Source organism: Ictidomys tridecemlineatus, chromosome 15 (genome assembly GCF_052094955.1).
Source record: "Ictidomys tridecemlineatus isolate mIctTri1 chromosome 15, mIctTri1.hap1, whole genome shotgun sequence".
Taxonomy (NCBI): domain Eukaryota; kingdom Metazoa; phylum Chordata; class Mammalia; order Rodentia; family Sciuridae; genus Ictidomys; species Ictidomys tridecemlineatus.
Genome location: NC_135491.1, coordinates 43,112,679 through 43,131,752, shown reverse-complemented (window position 1 = coordinate 43,131,752; position 19,074 = coordinate 43,112,679). Strand labels below are relative to the sequence as shown.

The following is a 19,074-nucleotide window of genomic DNA, read 5'->3' as shown; positions in this document are numbered from 1 at the left end:
ACCTTGCTGAGAAGCAATATTCCTACTGCTTGAATCTCGAGCCCTGGACCAACTGGAATTACAACTTTCTTCTAATCCACCATCTTGAATGTTTCCTGGTCTCTCTCCTTAAAATTAATCACTATTGCCAGGTTTATATTTCTAGAAAGAAGTCTGTACGTATACTGGTAAAGTGAAGTAAATATGTATGATTTTGATAGAGTGAGGTAGAGCCTTATTTTTTTTTTTGTTTTCCTTTCCAAACAACTATTGATCATCTCAACATCATAGACTAGGAAATGCCAATGTTTTTCCAATGGATCTGAAGTCCAATCTTTGTCATATACTAAGTTCTCAGATATACCTGAATCTGAATGTTCTCATTAAATCGCCAACTCCTTTGAGTACTTTTAAAAAAATCAGAAAGTTCACCCTATGCTGTGTGGTCGAGTCTTCCTCCTGTTTTTCATTTTCGGACTGTTTATTCCCATTTTTATCTTGGTCAAGTTCCCCAAACTAAGCCTGCTGGTCTTTTGATTGGGATTTCACATACCTTCTAACTTAGAAAGATTACAAAACTCAGTCTTCCTAATCAAGAATCAAGTATGGGTCTGGCATGGCAGTGCGTGCCTATAATCCCAGTGATTCCAGAGGATTACAAACTGGAGATTAGCCTCAGCAATTTAGTAAGACCCTGATTAAAATAAAAGATCAAAAGTCCTGAGGATAGGGGATGGGGATATAGCTCAGTTAGTAGAATGCTTGCCTTACATGCACAAGGTCCTGGGTTCAATCCCCAGCACCACAAAAATAAGTAAATAAATAAATAAAAATAAAACCTGAATTAAAAAAAAAAAGGCTGGGGATAGACTGGTAGCTCAGTAATGAAGCACTTGCCTATCACATGTAAGGCACTGGTTTGACCCTCAGCACCACATAAAAATAAATAAAATAAAGGTATTGTGTCCATCTACAACTAAAAAAGAATATTAAAATGAAAAGTCTTTCCCTTTATTTTAGTGTTTCTTTTTTTCCTCTCGGTAGTCTTAACAGTTTCTTTGTGTAGGTATTTCATATTTATTTAATTTGCTTGTAGGTATTTGATCCTTTTGATTATTGTTGTGAAAAGAAATATTTTCTATATTTTAGGTAGTTATTTGCAGAAAAGCTTTTATTTTATTCATTAACTCAGTTGTAACCTAAATTATGACATTCTAAAATTGATTTGGCGTTTTTCAGATTTACAATCATTTCAGCTGAAAGAAATGATATATTTTGCTGCTTCTTCTCAAATGTTCTTACTTATTTCTTTTTTCTCAATTGTGATGATTAGTGATTCCAGAGAAAATATTGAATAATATTGTTGCTAGTAGGTGTCCTTTTCTTCCTCATTTTAATAGGAATACTTCTGCTGTTTAATTAAAGATGATACTGACTTTTGGGTTGAAATGCTTATTTTTACAAGGTTGATGAAATACCTGTGTCTCCCTGCTTTACTGGCTTTTTTCCTCATCCTCCTTTGTGGCAACCAGAAAGGAATGTTAAATTTTGTCATGTGTTCCGAACCCTATTTTTTATCTAATCTCATAATTTTATCTCATATTGTTTATAATATGGTGGATTATGTTAATAGATTCCTAATATTGAATCATGTTAATGTTTCTTCTGGTGATATGTTTTTTAATACTGATTAACATTTTCTGCTAATAAATATTATTATTATTATTATTATTACTATTACTATTATTGGTCTTCCTGGGGATCTAACCCAGCACTATGTCTGTAAGCAAGCACTCTACCACTGACCCACATCTCCAGCCAGTTTATATTATTGTTTTGCTTTGGAACAAGTGAGATCTTTGTTTTATTTTTCTAAACTTGATCAGGTTTTGACATCAGTATTCAATTGACTTGGTAAAAACATTTCAGAAGTGTTTCTTCTTTCTCTAATCTTTGAAGAAGTTTGAGTAGTATCAGAATTATAGTCTATGAAAATCCGAGAGTTACCTGTGAACATATCTGGGCCTGGTTCATTTTGGAAGGTAATACTTTGATAAGGTTCTTATTTTCTTCTGTTTATATTTGTTTAGATTTTTATCTATTCTGGGATCAGTCTGGGTAATTTACATTTTCATAGCAAATCAACCATTTCATCCAATTATTCACATCCATTGGCTTTGTAATCTCCTATAGATCCTTTCACTTTCATCAGTGTTTGTGATTATTTTCTTTCTGCTTTCTAACTTTATATATTCTGTCTTCCCCAGTTTTTTTTGGGGGGGGGATGGTGGTACTGGGGATTGAACTCAGGGGCACTCACACTGAGCTACATCCTCAGCCCTATTTTGTATTTTATTTAGAGACAGGGTCTCACTGAGTCGATTAGCTCTTTGATTTTTCTGAGGCTGGCTTTGAACTTGTGATCCTCCTGCCTCAGCCTCCTGAGCCATTGGGATTACAGGCATGCGCCACCGCACCTGCTTCTTGCTCAGTTTTTAATGGATTATATTGGTCCGAGTTCTATCAATAGTTCTTTCAAATGACAATGCTTACATTAATCAAACCTATTATTTATGTTTGCTAACTTACAAATTTTCTATTATCTTCATTGCTTCTCTAATTTCAGTTGTGAGGGGAAGGCTCAGATATATAAAAGACACGGGCAGGAGGTAGAGGGCAAATTTAGTAGTAAGTGTTAAGTGTGGAAGGGGCAAGAAGTGGGGAGGAAAGGTAAGGTGATACAAGAGAGTGGCAGAGGGGATATGGACGCTTTCCCGAGGGGCACCCCTGGACATCACTCCCTGAGGCCTCGCGGCCTGCATCCCGCCCAGCCAGGTCATCAGCTCTCGGCTCACCAGTCTCAGGATCTTCAACAATCCAGTAGGCGAGAAGCAAAAATACTTGGCGCTGTCCCTGAATGTCTCTGGGACTTTAGCTCGGCCCTCTGCACGCTTTTGAACGGCTACCATCGCCCTTCTGGACATAGGGGGTTTACCAGGACTCCCTTTTGGGGCTTGTGGTGTCCCAGGGTGTTGTGTAGGTTTGCGGCGATCTTCAGGCGCCCTGCGCGCTTGACCCTGAGCAGGATACGGTCGCTCTGCACGTCCAGACGGAGCAGAGGTTCTGGCTCTTTTAGTGCGCTTGGATGCAGGGTATTTGGACGCAGGGCGCTTGGCCACCTCGGGCTTGGACTCAGGAGGCTTGGATACCGATGCAGAAGGCTGGATTGTAGAAGGCTGGTCTGCAGAGGGTGCTGGATCAGGTGGTTGTGGGGACCCCGGGGCTGCTGCAGGTTCTGCAGGCTCCTCATGTTTGGGGTCCTGGGGATCCATGATGGGCCCTCAGGCTTGGCCTTGTCAGGCTAGCCCTGTGACTTCAGGCCAGCGCTGACCCCACAGCTTTCTCTGGGAGCCAGTGTCGCAACCCAACGGCTGCTGAACACCTACTCCTCGCGTGCACCCGGCTCTTGCCGCGAGCACCACCAAGCTGAGTCTGTCTGCCACCCTTGTTGCCACCTGGATGTGATGCTACTGCCTAGCATGGAAACTTAGAATCTCTACTCTTCAAACCCACCCTTGGGTGCTGCTGGCCAGCCCGGGAGGAACAGCGTTCTGGAGACAATTTGGAGGGGTCCTGATGCTTCTTTCCCTGGCACAGACCCAGGAGCAGGGAAAACCAGATTCCATCCCCGGCTCCAGGCACTCCCACAGAGTTCTAGTAAGGCCGGCTGGGTACAGGGTTGGGAAAACTCTCCCTCCAGCTTCCAGACTGAGTGTTCAAAAAGAACAGCAGATAATATGTGGAATAAAGAAACACGTTTAATACTTATTGCCAACTAACAAGAAACACAAGATTAGAACACTTCTCTGTCATGAGCAGGCTTTTTCTGGTAAGGACCACTTGGATTAAACAAAAGCTTCCGGTAAAGCAGGATACCATCGGCAAGGCAGCACACTGCTGTGATAAGTCCAAACACCTGGAACAAAGACATGGTCTCATTGACTTCTGTCATTCACACCCGTGTTAAGTGGTCTGCCCAAGGAATTCCCCTTTTGATAGGGTGCTGAGATTGCTTCCTGCTGCTGCCCTCGAAATTAAAATTGGAAAAGGCTTTACCAAGTTTTCCTGCCTACAGAAAGGAAAAAGATAATTTAAGTGAACCGAAATACTAGTGAAGTTGTTTGTACTGGAAATTGAACCCAGTGGCACTTTACCACTGAGCTATAACCCTGGGCCTTTTAATTTTTTACTTTGAGACAGATTCTTGCTAAGTTGCCAAGGCTGAACTCAAGTTTGGGATATTCCTGCTTGAGTCTCAGGAGCTGTTGGGATTACAGCCAGGCACTACCATACCCAACTTGTCTTTCTGCCAACTTGCTCCTGCATGTATTCCTTTCAACCCTACAGACCATATTTAGTTATCGATCAACATTTCTATCCCAAGTGTTCAATTATTTGATTTCTCTATTGCTAAACCACTGCAGAAAGTGTCAAAGCTAATACCAGCTCAAGATTAAATCATGGGGACTACAACTGTGATTAAAAAAAAAAAATTGGAAAACTGGAGTGATGATTCAGTGAACTCCCAATGGCTGGGCTACAACTGCTTAAAGGGGTAAGATTCTAAACAGGCTTTAAGAAAATAAAGTTGAGCCAGGAGTAGTGGTGCACACCTATAATCGTAGAGATTTGGGAGGCTGAGGCAGGAGGATTGAAAGTTTGAGACCATCCTCAGCAATTTAGTGAGACTTTTGGCAACTTAGTGACCCTGTTTCAAAATAAAAAAGGAATGGGGATGTAGTTCAGGGGTAAAATGTCCCTGGGGTATTCAGTACCCAAAAAAAAAAAAAAAAAAGAAAAAGAAAGAAAGAAAGTTGAGGTAAAGGGACCAATAGAACAGGAGGTGGCCTTTAGGTACTCTGATGGCTATTTGAGAGCTAGCACCTGGGATGGAGGAGGGAGATGTTATTGTCTCTATACCACTAGGTCAGCTTTGTCCAGCCACCAGGAAATTTGATTTTCCTGCCCCTGCAGTCTCCTTTTCCACCTAGTCTCAAGCCACTGCCTCCTAGGTCCTGAGCACACTAAGTACCTGCTGCCAATCCTTTTATGACTTTGGCATTTATGCACATTGCTGGTTCTTCCCTCTGGAAACTTTCCCCTTTTCTTCTCCTCATTGTAGGTAAACTGCAATTCCACTGCCAGGGGGAAGCAGTTTTTTCTTCTGTCTATGCCCAGAATTACTGTCAACTGCTTTTATGCGGCTATGTGCATGTCTATCTCCTGGGTAAGGCTTTGAGCAACTTGAGGATAAACAGGGCTCATACTCTAACCCAGTACTGTTCAAAAGGGCTAGTGAGTCGTCAATATAATCCACATAATTAAGATTTTCCAGAGCCACATTAAAAAAGTAAACAAGTAAAATTGACTTTATTGCCATATTTTATTTAGCCCAATAGATCTAAAATGTTATCATCTAACATAGTGTTAATATGATCAAATTATTAATAAAGTATATTTGGGGGGCAGGCTAGTAAATCTTTGAAAGTCAGTGTGTATTTGATATTTACATCTTATCTCAATCCAGACTAGCCACATTTCCAGTACTGAGTAGCTACATTTGGCTAGTGACTATTGTATGGGGTAGCATAGCCCTCTACTGTGTCAGCACTTAAAGGATGAATGAACAAGTTAAGTAGATAGACGAATGAATGTAAGTCCTATGCCTGGGCTGCTTTTCTTCCAATTAGAGAGGGATAATAAGATTGTCTTAAAAAACAATTAGGGGAAATTGCTGTTATGGGGTTGCCTCATTTCTAGCATTTCTGGTCCCTCCAGAAGTTGCTTAGGCCAAAGGGAGGTGAAAACCATGGGTTCTGAAACATATGGCTGTCTAAGAGGGGTCCATTCTTCTAAGTGGTCCATATTGTGAAAAAACAAGGAAGCAGGAGAGAAGAACTTGGTAATTCAATTCTCTGGATTAGAATTTAGAAATCAAATGATTTGGAACCCCAGAAGAATCTCAGATGGAAATATAATTTCTTGACTCTTTTATTTTGGTTGTTTTCTAGGGTAAAGTCAGATTAAATTGATTTATTTTTCTTCAAGTGGTGTTAAAGTTAACCTTTAATTGCAAGCCTTCCTACCACATCCTTTGTCATAAGGATATCTATTATAGTCCACCTGAAAAAGTATCAGAACAGTCTGTCTCACCTTAACAAGTGATATGTATCTTTTTCTTTAAAAAATGTGAGCTACAAAACCTGTTTTTCTTTTTTTAAAATTTATTTATTTATTTACTCTAATTAGGTATATATGACAGCAGAATGCATTTTGACTCGTTGTATACCTCATCATGTTTTTCTTTTGCTTGATATCAGGTTTCTCATGGCTAAGTATTGAAACTGACTCTACCAGCTTTTTTTCAGTCTGATATAGCCTTTATACCAATAAGGTCTGTGTAGGAACCTCATATCTCTTCATGTTAAAAGAATCGGGGCATGTATTCATTCATACAGAATATCAAGCCAGTAGGCACTGTATATTGGCTTATGAACCCAAAGGATATATTACAGTTTTCTGTACTTCTGGTTTGCAAATAACTAGGAAGACCTCTACTTACCCCTCCAAAGATTGTCCATGTTGTGGTTTCTGGTATCAGTGCCAAAACAGATACGATGACCATGAATAATGTTGTTACTATCGAGTTGATAATATCCTAAAAACACAGAGTAGGATACAGACAGCTTTACAAAAGGACCACCAAAGTATAGGAGTGTAGCTCAATATAGAGGCCTTGCTTAGCATGTGCAAGACCTTGTGTGGTGTGACACCCAGCACAACAAAAAAAGAAGAGAGAGAGAAAGAGAGAGAGAGAGAGAGAGAGAGAGAGAGAGAGAGAGAGAGAGAGAGAGAAAATAGTCCATCAAGAAACAACAAAAAGCTCAGCTCTTTAAAGAATTCGAAAATTCCATTTTATTAAATTTTTTAGCATATATCTTTCAGGAAGCCAAAGTGCTACAGTAAAGGACACCTATATAGTATTTGGTCTACAATGACACCTAGTGGTTCTCTTTACCTATAATACATCAAACATTTAACTACTTTAGCATTTATTTCTTTTTGACATAACATAAATGTCACTGGAAGCAGAACTCATCTGGCTAGGAGAGTATGAGATGTATTATATGTTTTAGGGTAGAATGGGTAGATACTCTGGGAAGTTGTAATGCTCATTTTTAATAATGTAAGAAGATATGTGGAGTAGTCTACATTGTATATCAAACAACTCTGTTATAAAATGAAACTAATAAAACTAAAGACAGCAAATAAGTACTTAAGAGAAAGTTGTAATTTTCAAGATGAATCCCATATACATCTGTATACAATGGCTGGCCAACGATATTGCCTTATATAGCTCACTCATTTAATAAATTCTCCACACAAAGCACTTTTCACTCTTAACTTTGTTTTAAGAAGTGCAATTTAGCCGGCATGGTGGCACCTGACCAATCCTAAGTGATTCATAGGCCTGAGGCACAAGGATTTCAAGTTCAAGGTCAGTCTTGTCAATTTAGCAAGACCCTGTCTCAAAAACAAAACAAAACAAAAATTAAAAGGGCTCGGGATGTAGCTCAGTAGTAGAGGGCTCCTGGATTCAATCCCCAAATACGGGAAAAACAAAATGTGCCATTTACAATTTTGAATGGATATATAGTGTGGGTAACATGGGTAAGTACTTTGTCTTTATTCTTTATTCTGGTTTATGTATGTTTGCAGATAAGCAGGCAGGAGGGAATCAAGACAGGAATACTAAATGTCAAAACTAATAACTTAGGAAAGTAGTTATTCAAAAGAAAGCTGGAAGAGGTTTGATGAGGGTGGGGTAGGATAAGATTAGATACTCAGGAAGAAAGTTCTTATTTGCAGGAAATATTGAAACTGGCTATCCTAGGTTAACTTTCTTGTGTGCTGAATATTTTGCTTTGATTCAAGGTAAAAGGCCACATTACTACTTCAGCCTGGTAGCCCTTCCTCCTGTGGGCAATTTGGTCTCTATATAAAAGGCTTTTGGATAAAAGTGATTTTCTATGGAGTGCAGAGAACCACAGGAAAAAAGTGGTGTACCGCCCCAGGACATCAATGATCCTTAATGGAAATTAAAATCATTTTCATATTAAAAACAAAACATCAATATGTAGAAAGATTTCACAGAAATTTTGAGCCTCCAAGGCCTGGGTTGGCTGAGTTGGTGTGCTTTCTATAATGGGACACTTGAGGGAAACAGAGGAGGCCTGCTCTACAGATTGTGTCAGGGACTACAACTGTGCAACAATAAGAAATCCAAGTGCAGGGGCTGGGGATGTGGCTCAAGCGGTAGCGCGCTCGCCTAGCATGCGTGCGGCCCGGGTTCGATCCTCAGCAGCACCACATACCAACAAAGATGTTGTGTCCGCCAAGAACTAAGAAAAAATAAATAAATGTTAAAATTCTCTCTCTCTCTCTCTCTCTCTCTCTCTCTCTCTCTCTCTCTGTCCCCCTCTCTCTCTCACTCTCTCTTTAAAAAAAAAAAAAAAAAAAAAAAAAAAAAAAAAAAAAAAAGAAATCCAAGTGCAGATGACAACCCTTCTAATCACTAAAGGCACAAGTACTTAAAAGTTGCCTTTCCCCCGCCCACAGGTTACCTGGAATCTTTCACCAGAGAGTCCTTCAGTTGAGTGGCAGTTAAAGGACCCCTGGCAAATTCTCCAGCTGTGTTCTGCCTCTCATCCCACTCTGCAGGGACTTCATTCTGTTACCAACCTTTCAATGTCCCTGGCCAAACTGCCTCCACTCATTGGTGGCCTCTGTGGTCCAACTGTTTCTTTCCTTCCCTGCTCTGTCCCTAACTTGTGGCAAACTGCTCTGGAAAAGGCCTTTAGGGGGCTCTTTATTAATACAGCCAGTGAATGAATAGGAATATATGTATATTTCAGCACCTACCTTTCTTTCTTTCTATGTGACCTTTCTGCTTGAAATGCTTTTCTATCTTGGCTTCTGTGACACTGCCTTTCCCTGGCCACTCCTCACCACCTAGTTTTACCTTCAGCTCCCTCCACACTCTCTCTAGGCCCGTCTGGCCAGGCCAAGCTCAGTTACCATCAGCAGTTGATGACTTCCAGCTACAGCTTCTCCCTCTAAGCTTCAGACCTGTAGTGAACATTGACATTTAAGTTTCCCATAAACAACTTAAACAACATTTCTGTACCCAAACTCGTTGCATACAGCTCTCTCCACCCTTCCTTAAGCCCGTTCAGGTAGATATTTAAACAACAGGTATTCTACCTCGTTCCCGTGTCCTATCAATCCTACCTCATTAACCCATCTCTCCTTTCTAGGTACAGCTGTAACTTTAGTTCATGCCTTTATCATTTTCATGCCTAGATTATGATGTCAGACTTTTAAATGGTCTTTGAGAACCTCTAGTTTTTTTTTTTTTCTCTTCAAGCCATTATAGACACTGGTGGCAGTGTCTATGATGGTAACCTGTAAACTTGTCATATTCCTCTTTTTAAAAATCTTGAAAAGCTCCCATCAGCCTTTTGGTTAAAGCCCAGGGCACAGAAGCCCTTGCATGCTCTGACTCCCTACTGCCTCAAGCCTCCCCCTCTGCCCACTTTCTTGATCACAGCTTGATACTCCAGCCATTCAGAGCTGCCTGCAGGTCCTGGAGGGTCATGCTCTTTTCCACCCAGACCCTTGAATATGTTACTGCTTCTGAGGAAGCCCCTTTCTCTTCCAGCACTCTGCTGCTAACCACTTTGGCTCAGGCAGTCTTTCCTCATGAGCCTGTTGTAATTGTCTCCTTTTCTGGCTGGATGCTTCTATAGCATCCTGTATGTCGACCAAGCCCTGAGTCACCGAGTTCTCATCTATCTTGCTTTCTGACTACATTGAAAGTTTTTCAAGAGCAAGATTTGTGTTTTATCAGAGAACAGATTTAAAAGTGTGGGATTAGGAGGTGTTATCATTTGTTGAATGAATTATTTCATTAGATCAAGATCAGAGAAAAAGTTGGGAAGCATAATGCAGCAGTCGCTTAACTACTCATATAGCATTCATTCTTTTTTATTTTTTTTTTTGGTACTGAGGATTGAACCCAGGGGTGCTCAACCACTGAGCCACATCCCCAGCCCTGTTTTATATTTTGTTTAGAGACAGGGTCTCACTGAGTAAGTGCCTTGCTAAATTGCTGAGGCTAGCTTTGAACATGACTCAGCCTCTGGAGTCACTGGGATTACAGGCATGTGCCACTGTGCCCGGCTCATATAGCACTATTTCTAAGTGATTACAACATTGGCAAGGTTTGATCCTGAGACTTGGAGACTACTAAGCTACTCTTTCAGTGTATTCTGTTAAATTTGGGGCTCCAATTTTATTACTGAGACATGTAAGAAGCTCCAGAAAATTATTGAATTTGGAGATAAATATTAAAATGTGTCAGTTTTATTAACTCTGGAGAAGCAGAGCAGGAAGACTAACTATATGACTTTTAAGCAAATGTGGACCAGTGTTCCTTATCTCCTTGAGAAATCCTTAGACAATCTAGCTTACTTCTTTCTGCTACTGAGGGTCATCTGAGAAAAGACTTGTAATCTCTTTTCCTAGACCTCCCTCCAATCAGGTTCAACTCAGAAGTGTAGATCAAGTGGGAGGGGCTATGAAAAGCCTATCTATTTCCCAGCTTTCCCTGTTTGGGACTTCTTTAGCTTGTGATTAGCCTGAGATTCTCATCATTAGCCTTCAAAGGTGGTCCCAAAAGGTACCCTTTATAGTCAGAGAATAACTCTAACGTCCTCTCTCCTCAATAGGAGTTACCAGCTTGGATATAAGCATGCTGGAATCCAAGAGGCCAAGACAAGTACAGCAGAGAAAGACATGGCAGCTACCTGTCCAGCCAAAGATGGGAAGGGCATTAAAGACTATAGATATTTTCAAATCCCATAGACATTTTCAAGCAAGATAACACTGTATTTTATTTATCTTCCCCAAATAGTTTGATTTTTCATTTAGTGACCAGGGATGAACAAGGATAGATATTAGGAACCTGCTGTCATCTCTATCCCCCAATTTTGAGGCCATATAAACATGCAGTTAAAAGGGAAGTAAAGATTAAAAATGCTGTATAATTTTATTAACATGATCCTAAAGAAATTTAAATATAAATTTCTTTAGAAGATCCATATTTGAGTGAATTCTCTTAAAAGAAAGGCCAGCCACATCTACTAGTAGATGGAACACAGAGGAGAATTTATATTCTGTGGCAGCCCAGGATCCCCTAGAGACCCTCCCCCAAGGACAGTACAGAGCACATGAGCAGCAGGTAGAGTTCCTTTTTCTTGAGTCTATCTGAGACCATCTTAAAGGTGTAAGAGAAAAAAGCAACAGAGTTTACTAAAATATGTCACAGTGGCAGGAAAAAGTAATTAAATCTTAAGGATGAAACTGAACACTTACAAGCAAAGGCCAAAATAACCATTTCATCATTCGATCAAGTCTAAATATATATAAAATTATGAAAAATAAAATAACAGTGACTTCAAATCCAGTGATGACAATGTATGGTTCAGGGGCTTGTGCGATGATAAAAAAGGTCATCGATGTCGCAGTTACTACCTAGGAGGAAAACAAACCATGCTTTACTCAATGATTTTTGAATACAGTTTAAGCCATAAAAGTGATCATTTCTACAATGATCAAATAAATAAGCTTCTGTCATATACACATACATATAAGAGCATGACTAAAATGTAGGAATAAAGAAACTCTTTGTGTTTTAGAGGATTAGGGGTGGCCCTCTTATTTTAAGTAATTATTCCACTTACCTTTTTTTTTTTGCAGTTCTGAGGATTGCACCCAGGGGCTCTTTACCACTGAACTACACCCTCAACTCCTTTTTTTTTTCAATTTTGAGATGAGGGCTCGCTAAGTTGCTGAGTGTGGCTTTAAACTTACCATCCTTCTGCCTCAGTGTCTTAAGTCACTGAAATCATGCACCTCGGTGCCTGGCTTCCCTTGTCCTTCTGGTACTACAGTTTCCCACATCTGTTTTCTTCATCTTTTCCCACCAAATAGCTTCTTTCCCTCTCATACTTTTAATTTGCCCTCCTCTCCTAGCTCCTTTCCTTGATATCCTATAAATTTAAGTTGTGTTTTCCTAAAATAAACACACACACACCCTTTCCTTTCATCTTGTTCCTTATAGAAATCCCGGTTCTGTTTTCTACATCTTGTTTTGCTTCTCAAAAATGTCTGTGTACTGGCTATCTATAATTCCTTAGTATTCACTCATCATTTCTTAACTGTTGGCAATCTGGAATCTTCTTAAAACTTTATTTATTTATTTTTATATAACAGCGGAAGGCATTACAACTCTTATTACATATATAGAGTTCAATTTTTCATCTCTGGTTGTGTGCATAGTATACTCACATCAATTCATGTCCTCATACATGTACTTTAGATAATAATGATCATCATATTCCACCATCATTAATTACCCTATGCCTCCTCCCTTCCCCTCCAGCCCCTCTGCCCTATCTAGAGTTTGTCTATTCCTCCCATGCTCCCCCTCCCTATCCCTCCATGAATCAGCTTCCTCATATCAAAAAAAAAAAAAAAACATTTGGCATTTGGGTTTTTGGGATTGGCTAACTTCACTTAGCATTATCTTCTCTAACTCCATCCATTTACCTGCAAATGCCATGATTTTATTCTCTTTTATTGCTGAGTAATAACTTAAGTGGAATGTTAACATGAAAAAATACCAGTGGGGATTAAAACGTGTTGTCAGAGAAAAAAACATTTTGATATTTTGTACTACTAAAGAACATTTTTACATGATTTCTCTCACTAAACACAATGCCAACAGAATTAAGGACATTTTAAGTATGGGGAAAAAACACCCCTGAAGATAATTAATCTAATTCAATTTTTTTTTCATTTCCAAAGGAAGATAGAGAATATGTCAATATTAGGTGAATTATTAAAGGAAAAGAATTGGTGAGTTCCAGGGAGTTCTATCAATGCCATGAAGTTCTTAGGAAAGAGAGCTCTATCTAAAGTCTCTTTGTGTTCTTGGCAGTGGTTTAGTCAAGAGTCTTCCCTGGCTAGATGTTTATAATAGCTTCCAGATGGTACCATTTTACATATTCTTTTTAACTTTAAGCCTACATAGGCTACTTATTCATAATTCTTTCAATTACTTTATTAGTGCCAAAGTATCTTTGAATTTCTAAATTGGTTAGTTTGACTACCAATAACTAAATTACTAAATTACTTCACTAAATTACTTCACTCTTTATAATGACTTTTAGCAATGTGTCATCTCAAATGAATTCATGGATCATAAAAATCAAGGTCAAGCCTGGTGTGGTGGTACATGCCTATGATCCTAGTGACTGGGGAGGCTGAGTCAGGAGAAGTTTGAGGCCAGCCTGAGCAACTGAGCGAGACCCTAATTTCAAAAAAATAAAGGGGGCAAGGGATGTAGCTCACTGGTAGAGAGCCCCTAGTTTCAATCCCTAATACTGTTAAGTATATAAATAATTAAATAAAGTCAAGGCTCATTTTTTTCAGTCCCCATCTTCTGTGGCCTTATTGTATGTATCATGGTTATTGGCACTGGTAATATCCCACTTCCATACAATTTCTGTCTCACTAGGTTCTCCCTTGATGCACTTTCCTAAACTTGTGGCCTTTGTTTCCAGTTATCTTTTAAATACCCTGTTCACATCTCAAACATTAGAGGAGAGGCAAAAATGAGTTGAATTTTGGTGAATTCAAGATTCCTGTAAATCTCTTCAGTATTCTATGGAAACTGACTTTGTTATCATTGATTTCAAAAGTATTAAATTTAATACACAATTTTTCTCTTTCTTTTGTGTTACTCAGGATGGAATCCAGGGCCTATTTCTCTGTTCATCTGGCTCCCAGGTCACTTTCCCTTGTTCTTGTGCCTCCTGAATCTGTTCTCTCTTGGTGGGCTCCTCCACTTTTACCCACCTCTTTAAAATGCTGGCATTCCTCTGGATTTGGCCCACATCCCACTCTGTGAAATCTAAGTCTCTGTTCTTGTTCTAAAGCCCACAATTCACACTTACACATTCAGAAACACTAACCAGATTTACAGGAATCTTGGATTCACCAAAACTGAACTCATTTTTGCCTCTCCTCTATTCACCACCTCAGTTGGTAGTACTACAATCTACTTTATTATCCAAGCCAAAACACCTAAGATCCAGCTCCTACTCCTGACAACTGAGTTGACTTCATGCCTAAACCTGTTTGTCACTCTCTGCTCTTCATTCCTACAACTATTGCTCTTCGGCATCCTTTTCTGGAACTACCAAAGATGCTACAGTACAATTTCTAAAATGCAAATGTGTATACATTTCCTCACCTACTTAAAATCCTTCAACATGGTCTTTAGACAGAGCCTCGCTCTCATCGTGTATTCAAGGTATTCTATGATTTAGCTCCTGTCTACTTCTCTAGCAGACTTGTCTTACAACTTATCCACAAGATAATTCCAAAGTTTACTTCTTGGTCCTCATTTTACTTGAATTAATATCAGTATTTGATGCAGCTGATCACGCCCTCCTGAGAGTGTGTTCACTTAGATTCCAGGACACCATACTCTTGGTTTCTCCTACTCCTGCCCTCCCCCCACTGCTCCCTCTAGTTCTTCTTTGCTAGTTTCTTCTCTAGTTTCTGATAACTTTGGTGTTATCTTGGATTCCTCTCTTTATCCTACTCTGTGTCTAGTTCATCAGCAAATCTTGTAGGTACTACTTTCAAAATACATATTGAGTATCTCTAATCTGAAAATCTAAAATGCTCCAAAACCCAAACCTTTTTGAGTTGCTAATTTAAGTAGAAAACTCCACAACTGATCTCTGAAGGAGTGCACAGACTTGTTTTCATGAACAAAATTTTTAATAATTTTTATACAAAATTATCTTCAGGCTATGTACATAAGGTACACGAAACACAAATGAATTTTGTCTTGGGTCCCTTCCCCGAGATATCTCATTACATATAAATAATATGAAAGTATGAAACTCTTCTAGTCCCGAGCATTTTGGATAAAGGATACTCAACTTGTATATTTCAAATGTGACTACTTTTTTTTTTTTCTTTTTGTACTGGGGATTAAACCCAGCGGTGCTTAATTACTGAACCCTTTTTAAAATATTTTTTTTATTTTGAGACAGGGTCTCGCTGAGTTGCTTAGAGCCTCTCTAAGTTGCTGAGACTGGCTTTAAACTCTCAATCCTCCTGCCTCAGCCTCTTGAATTGCTGGGATTACAGGCGTGTGCCACCGCGCCCAACTCAAATGTGACAACTTCTTATTACTTACTCGGCTACCACCAGCCACCAAGTGGCATCATCTCTTGTGCAGAATACCACAACAAGCTTTAAATGGCCTTCTTGATTCTACCTTTACCCTCCATCAACCCCCCCACCCCGTCTCTTCCCATCAAACTATTTATTGTTAGTATATTTGAAAAAAAATAATGAGTCAAATATATACTCCTTTACTCAAAACCTTCTCATCTCCACTGTGTTCCTTTCACTCCACTCAAGGTACACTTGTTACCTTGCTCAATATCGACCCCTTATTGGACTTTCCTCTGACTTAAAACACTCCTCTCCACATAACTCCCTCGACTCTCTGATGTCATCTCAACAAGGACTAACTTATTATGGCAAACTTCCTTTTCAAACTTCCTTCCCCGCCACCCACCTAAGTATCCTCCCTTACCCAGCTTTATTTTCTCTTATTCCATAGCACTTATCACTTCCTAGAATATCACATGATTAATTTATTGTGTTGGTCTCCCTGGCTCTCCTACCCCAATATGTAAACTCCATGAAGATAGGGATCTTTTACTTTGTTCGCTGAAACCTCTCTAGGGCCAGGAACAGGACCTGGCAGATTATACATTCAATAAATATCCATTGAATGAATAAATAAGGCAACATTCAAAACTTCTCATAATTTGCTGTATAAATCATATTTTTTTCTTCTCCATGCCTTGGTGGCTCTCTCTTAGACCCCACCATAATTTGCTTTATAAAAGTTTCCTAACACTTCTCTTTATCTCCTTAGTTAGATGCCTTACCTTTGTACCCTATCTCTACCTTATCTCCTTTTATATAGTTATTTGCTTCTGTATCTGTCTCTTCGACTAAATTGAAGAATCCTAAGAGTCAGGGACTTGTCTTGGTATATTTTTGTTGTCCCTGGTATTAGCCCAGAACTTGGAATACACTAAATATTCAGATTGTTTGCTTAAGGAAATAATGTCAAAAACTAAACTTTTCTCATGAAACTTGTTCCTCTTTCAGTGTTCTAGAGCTTTTGGTACCTAGCACAACACTCCAGATCTTCAGGTCACTTTTCACCTGATTATTTATTCCTAACCAAAGGTCTCCCTCCCCCCTCCACTTCTCTCCCTCCCTCTCCCCCACCACTCTCCCCCCCACCTCTCTCCCTCCCCCTCCTTAAAAAAAAAACTCCAGTGTAGGTTCCTGAACTTCTCATATGCATCCTAATTTGTATTATTATATAGGTTTCTCTCAGAATCTCAGACTTTTGGTGTGGGAAGGATCTTATATACAATTTGTTCTATTCACTCACCTGAAGTCTGAAGCTTTACAACATCCTTCCCAAGTGCTCCTCTGTGCATATTATCTTTGTTGCCCCGGAATAGAGTGCTTCCCAAGTGGCCATTTAACTTTGGGACCTTTTGCAAATATAAAATTCTTTCCTATGTGCAACTGCTTCCTTGTAACTTTTAACTATTTCAACCTCTTCTCCCATGTTAACTCTTTAAAATTTAAAACAATATTTTTTTTTCATTTTCCTTGAGTTTTCTAGAATTCCTTCAACTAAGATTGTTTCCACTTTTCTAACTAGCCCAGCCACTCCCCTCCAAATGATAATTAATTTCCTCTAAACCACTGTCCAGAACTGTCTGCAATGCTCCTGGTAAGTATGAAGCCTTAAAATAGGCAAGTTCCGTCTTTGTCCTTGCTCTGGACAATATCAGCCTTGAGCTTCATCACATCAAATGTTTGACTTACAGTAAGTAACCTTAGCATCTAACAAACCCTTAAGATCTTTCTGATCTTGTTGGCTTCTGAGTGGTACAGCTATGACTGCATCCCCTGGTCACCTGATCTGCAGGCTTGGGGGTCCAAGTGTAGGCCATTGGGGTCGGTCTGTGGACTTTGTTTAATGACTGTATCCCCAACCCTCTCGGGAGAGGGCAGAGCTCTATGACTCCTTCCCCCTAGAGGGCAGAGCAAAATGCCTTACTTGTTGGGAAACCTTGATAAAAACAAAGTTGACGGAACCAATGTGGCGTTGTTCCACTGTAAACTTAACGACCATTCTTCCGGGCCCTTAAGCACCCTTGCTGTCTGACTCACTTCGCCCCGCGCCCTGTCCCCAGCCTTATCCCTCACCAGCCTCAGCATCTTCACGTGGCCTTTCACGCTGCAGCAAAAGGGGCGATGTCTTGGTTTCAATTGCATGGCAGTCTCCATTGCGCCAGCGGACTTGACAGCTGCACTTCTCCGATCCTTCTCCGAAGCACCCGACCCCGCCAAGCTTCGCGCAGAGGATCTCAACGGCCGCCGCCCCTCTGGGCTTCCCTCCCTCGCGCGCGTGCGCAGCAACCACCCCACCCCCGGCACTCGTGCGCCTGCGCTCCACGGGAGCCTTGCGATCCGCTTGGTGGACCTGGCGCAAAAGCCAACCTGAGAGTGCAACAAAGTGGTTCCGCCTCCTGTTAGCTCGCTTCGCTCTGCCTGGAACTTAGGACCATAACTCTCTCCAGGAGCTTCCCAGTAGACCGGCGCTGACAGGGTTGGGGTAGGGGAAGACAGGCAAGGGAGGGTGACCCAGGAATGCTTGCTGTGTCTCCGCAGACTGTGGCATCTCAAATGCCACCTCCTTAGAGAAGATTTCCCTTGATCACCCTGTGCAGAGTGGTCACCGTCACTCTCTCCTCAGCCTTTATCTCTAGCTGATATCATAAGGCTGATTCCTGTGAGGAAAGACTGATTAATGTGTACCGAGTTATAGTTAGGAGAAAGAAGTTCTGGTGTTCTGTGGCACCCTATGGTGACTACAGAGAATGATAATGTACTATTTCGTTTAAAAATAAGAATCTCAAAGAAAGGGTTTTGAATGTTGTCACCACAAAGAAATGATAAATGTTAATAGATAAATCTACACTGATTTGAACTCTACAGAATGTATATATGTATTGAAACATCACATGGTACCTGGTAAATAGGTACAATTAAAAAATGTATTTAGTTGTAGATGGACACAATATCTTTATTTTATTGATTGATTTTTATGTGATGCTGAGGATCCAATCCAGTGCCTCAAGCGTAAGAGTCAAGCGCTCTACCACTGAGCTACAATCCCAGTCCCAATAGGTACAATTTTTGTGTATTAGTTAAAAAAATAATACATATCCCACAAAAGCAAGGACCTGTCTGTGTCTGTGTCTCTCCCTGCAGGGTCTGGCAAACAGTAGCTGTGTAGCCTGAACTAATGGCCTGGATCTCATATGCTATCTGTATTCCCAGGGTGTCACAGTCTAGGTTTGTAAGTCTGTTAGTTCTGCATAGTTTACTTTTACCTCGCACTGATGCTAGTGTTTCCATACCTAGAACAGTCTTAGATCCATTTTCCACAAATGCTCCAATGAAGCCAATGAAATCACTCACAAAAATATTGACCTTAATCTTGAAGTTTATTTATAGAAAGCAGATAGGCAGGAAGCCCAAGATGGGATGGATGGTAGTTTTCTGGTCACAGATCTAGAGGCTAAGACTGGAAATGACTTCTTTCTCTCCGCACAAGCGTGACTGCCAGGATCCTATACTTGGGGGAGGGAGAAAACTACCTACCCACTGAAACTCTCATATGGTCTAGGATGGCAACAGTTGTGTTTACTGGGCTTGGGCCAGTCCAATTGTAATACCTTGTCTAGGGTTGCGGATGTAGCTCAGTGGTAAAGTGCTTGCCTA

At 40.2% G+C, this 19,074-nt stretch overlaps 2 protein-coding genes and 1 long non-coding RNA gene across 5 annotated transcripts in view; 1 reads left to right on the top strand and 2 right to left on the bottom strand.

Moving 5' to 3' along the window:
* LOC101959769 (uncharacterized) overlaps positions 1-3,366 on the bottom strand; it is a 38,140-nt gene extending 34,774 nt beyond the window's left edge. The window contains exon 1 of the mRNA XM_040279343.2: positions 2,835-3,366. Within this exon, the coding sequence (XP_040135277.1) occupies positions 2,835-3,311 (477 nt within the window). The 5' untranslated portion in view covers positions 3,312-3,366. The remainder of the gene's footprint in view (positions 1-2,834) is intronic.
* Positions 3,367-3,777: 411 nt separating this feature from the next.
* On the bottom strand, positions 3,778-17,719 carry LOC101967715 (chemokine-like factor). Of its 3 annotated transcripts, XM_040279344.2 has the most exons (5): positions 17,494-17,719; positions 16,664-16,769; positions 11,476-11,630; positions 6,602-6,697; positions 3,778-3,955 (listed from the first exon to the last, which is right to left on the bottom strand). In XM_040279344.2, exons 1-5 carry the CDS (start codon positions 17,572-17,574, stop codon positions 3,833-3,835), a joined length of 561 nt encoding a protein of 186 aa, XP_040135278.1. In that variant the 5' UTR covers positions 17,575-17,719; the 3' UTR covers positions 3,778-3,832. The 3 variants fall into 3 exon arrangements, with proteins under 3 accessions (XP_040135278.1, XP_005318321.1, XP_021577259.1); XM_005318264.4 differs by lacking the exon at positions 16,664-16,769 and having other exon boundaries at positions 11,476-11,634; positions 17,494-17,712; XM_021721584.3 differs by lacking the exons at positions 11,476-11,630; positions 16,664-16,769 and having other exon boundaries at positions 17,494-17,718.
* On the top strand, positions 7,161-8,961 carry LOC144370883 (uncharacterized). The gene is made up of 2 exons (XR_013430948.1): positions 7,161-7,710; positions 8,659-8,961. It is a non-coding gene; the product is annotated as an uncharacterized LOC144370883 (long non-coding RNA).
* Positions 17,720-19,074: the final 1,355 nt, after the last annotated feature.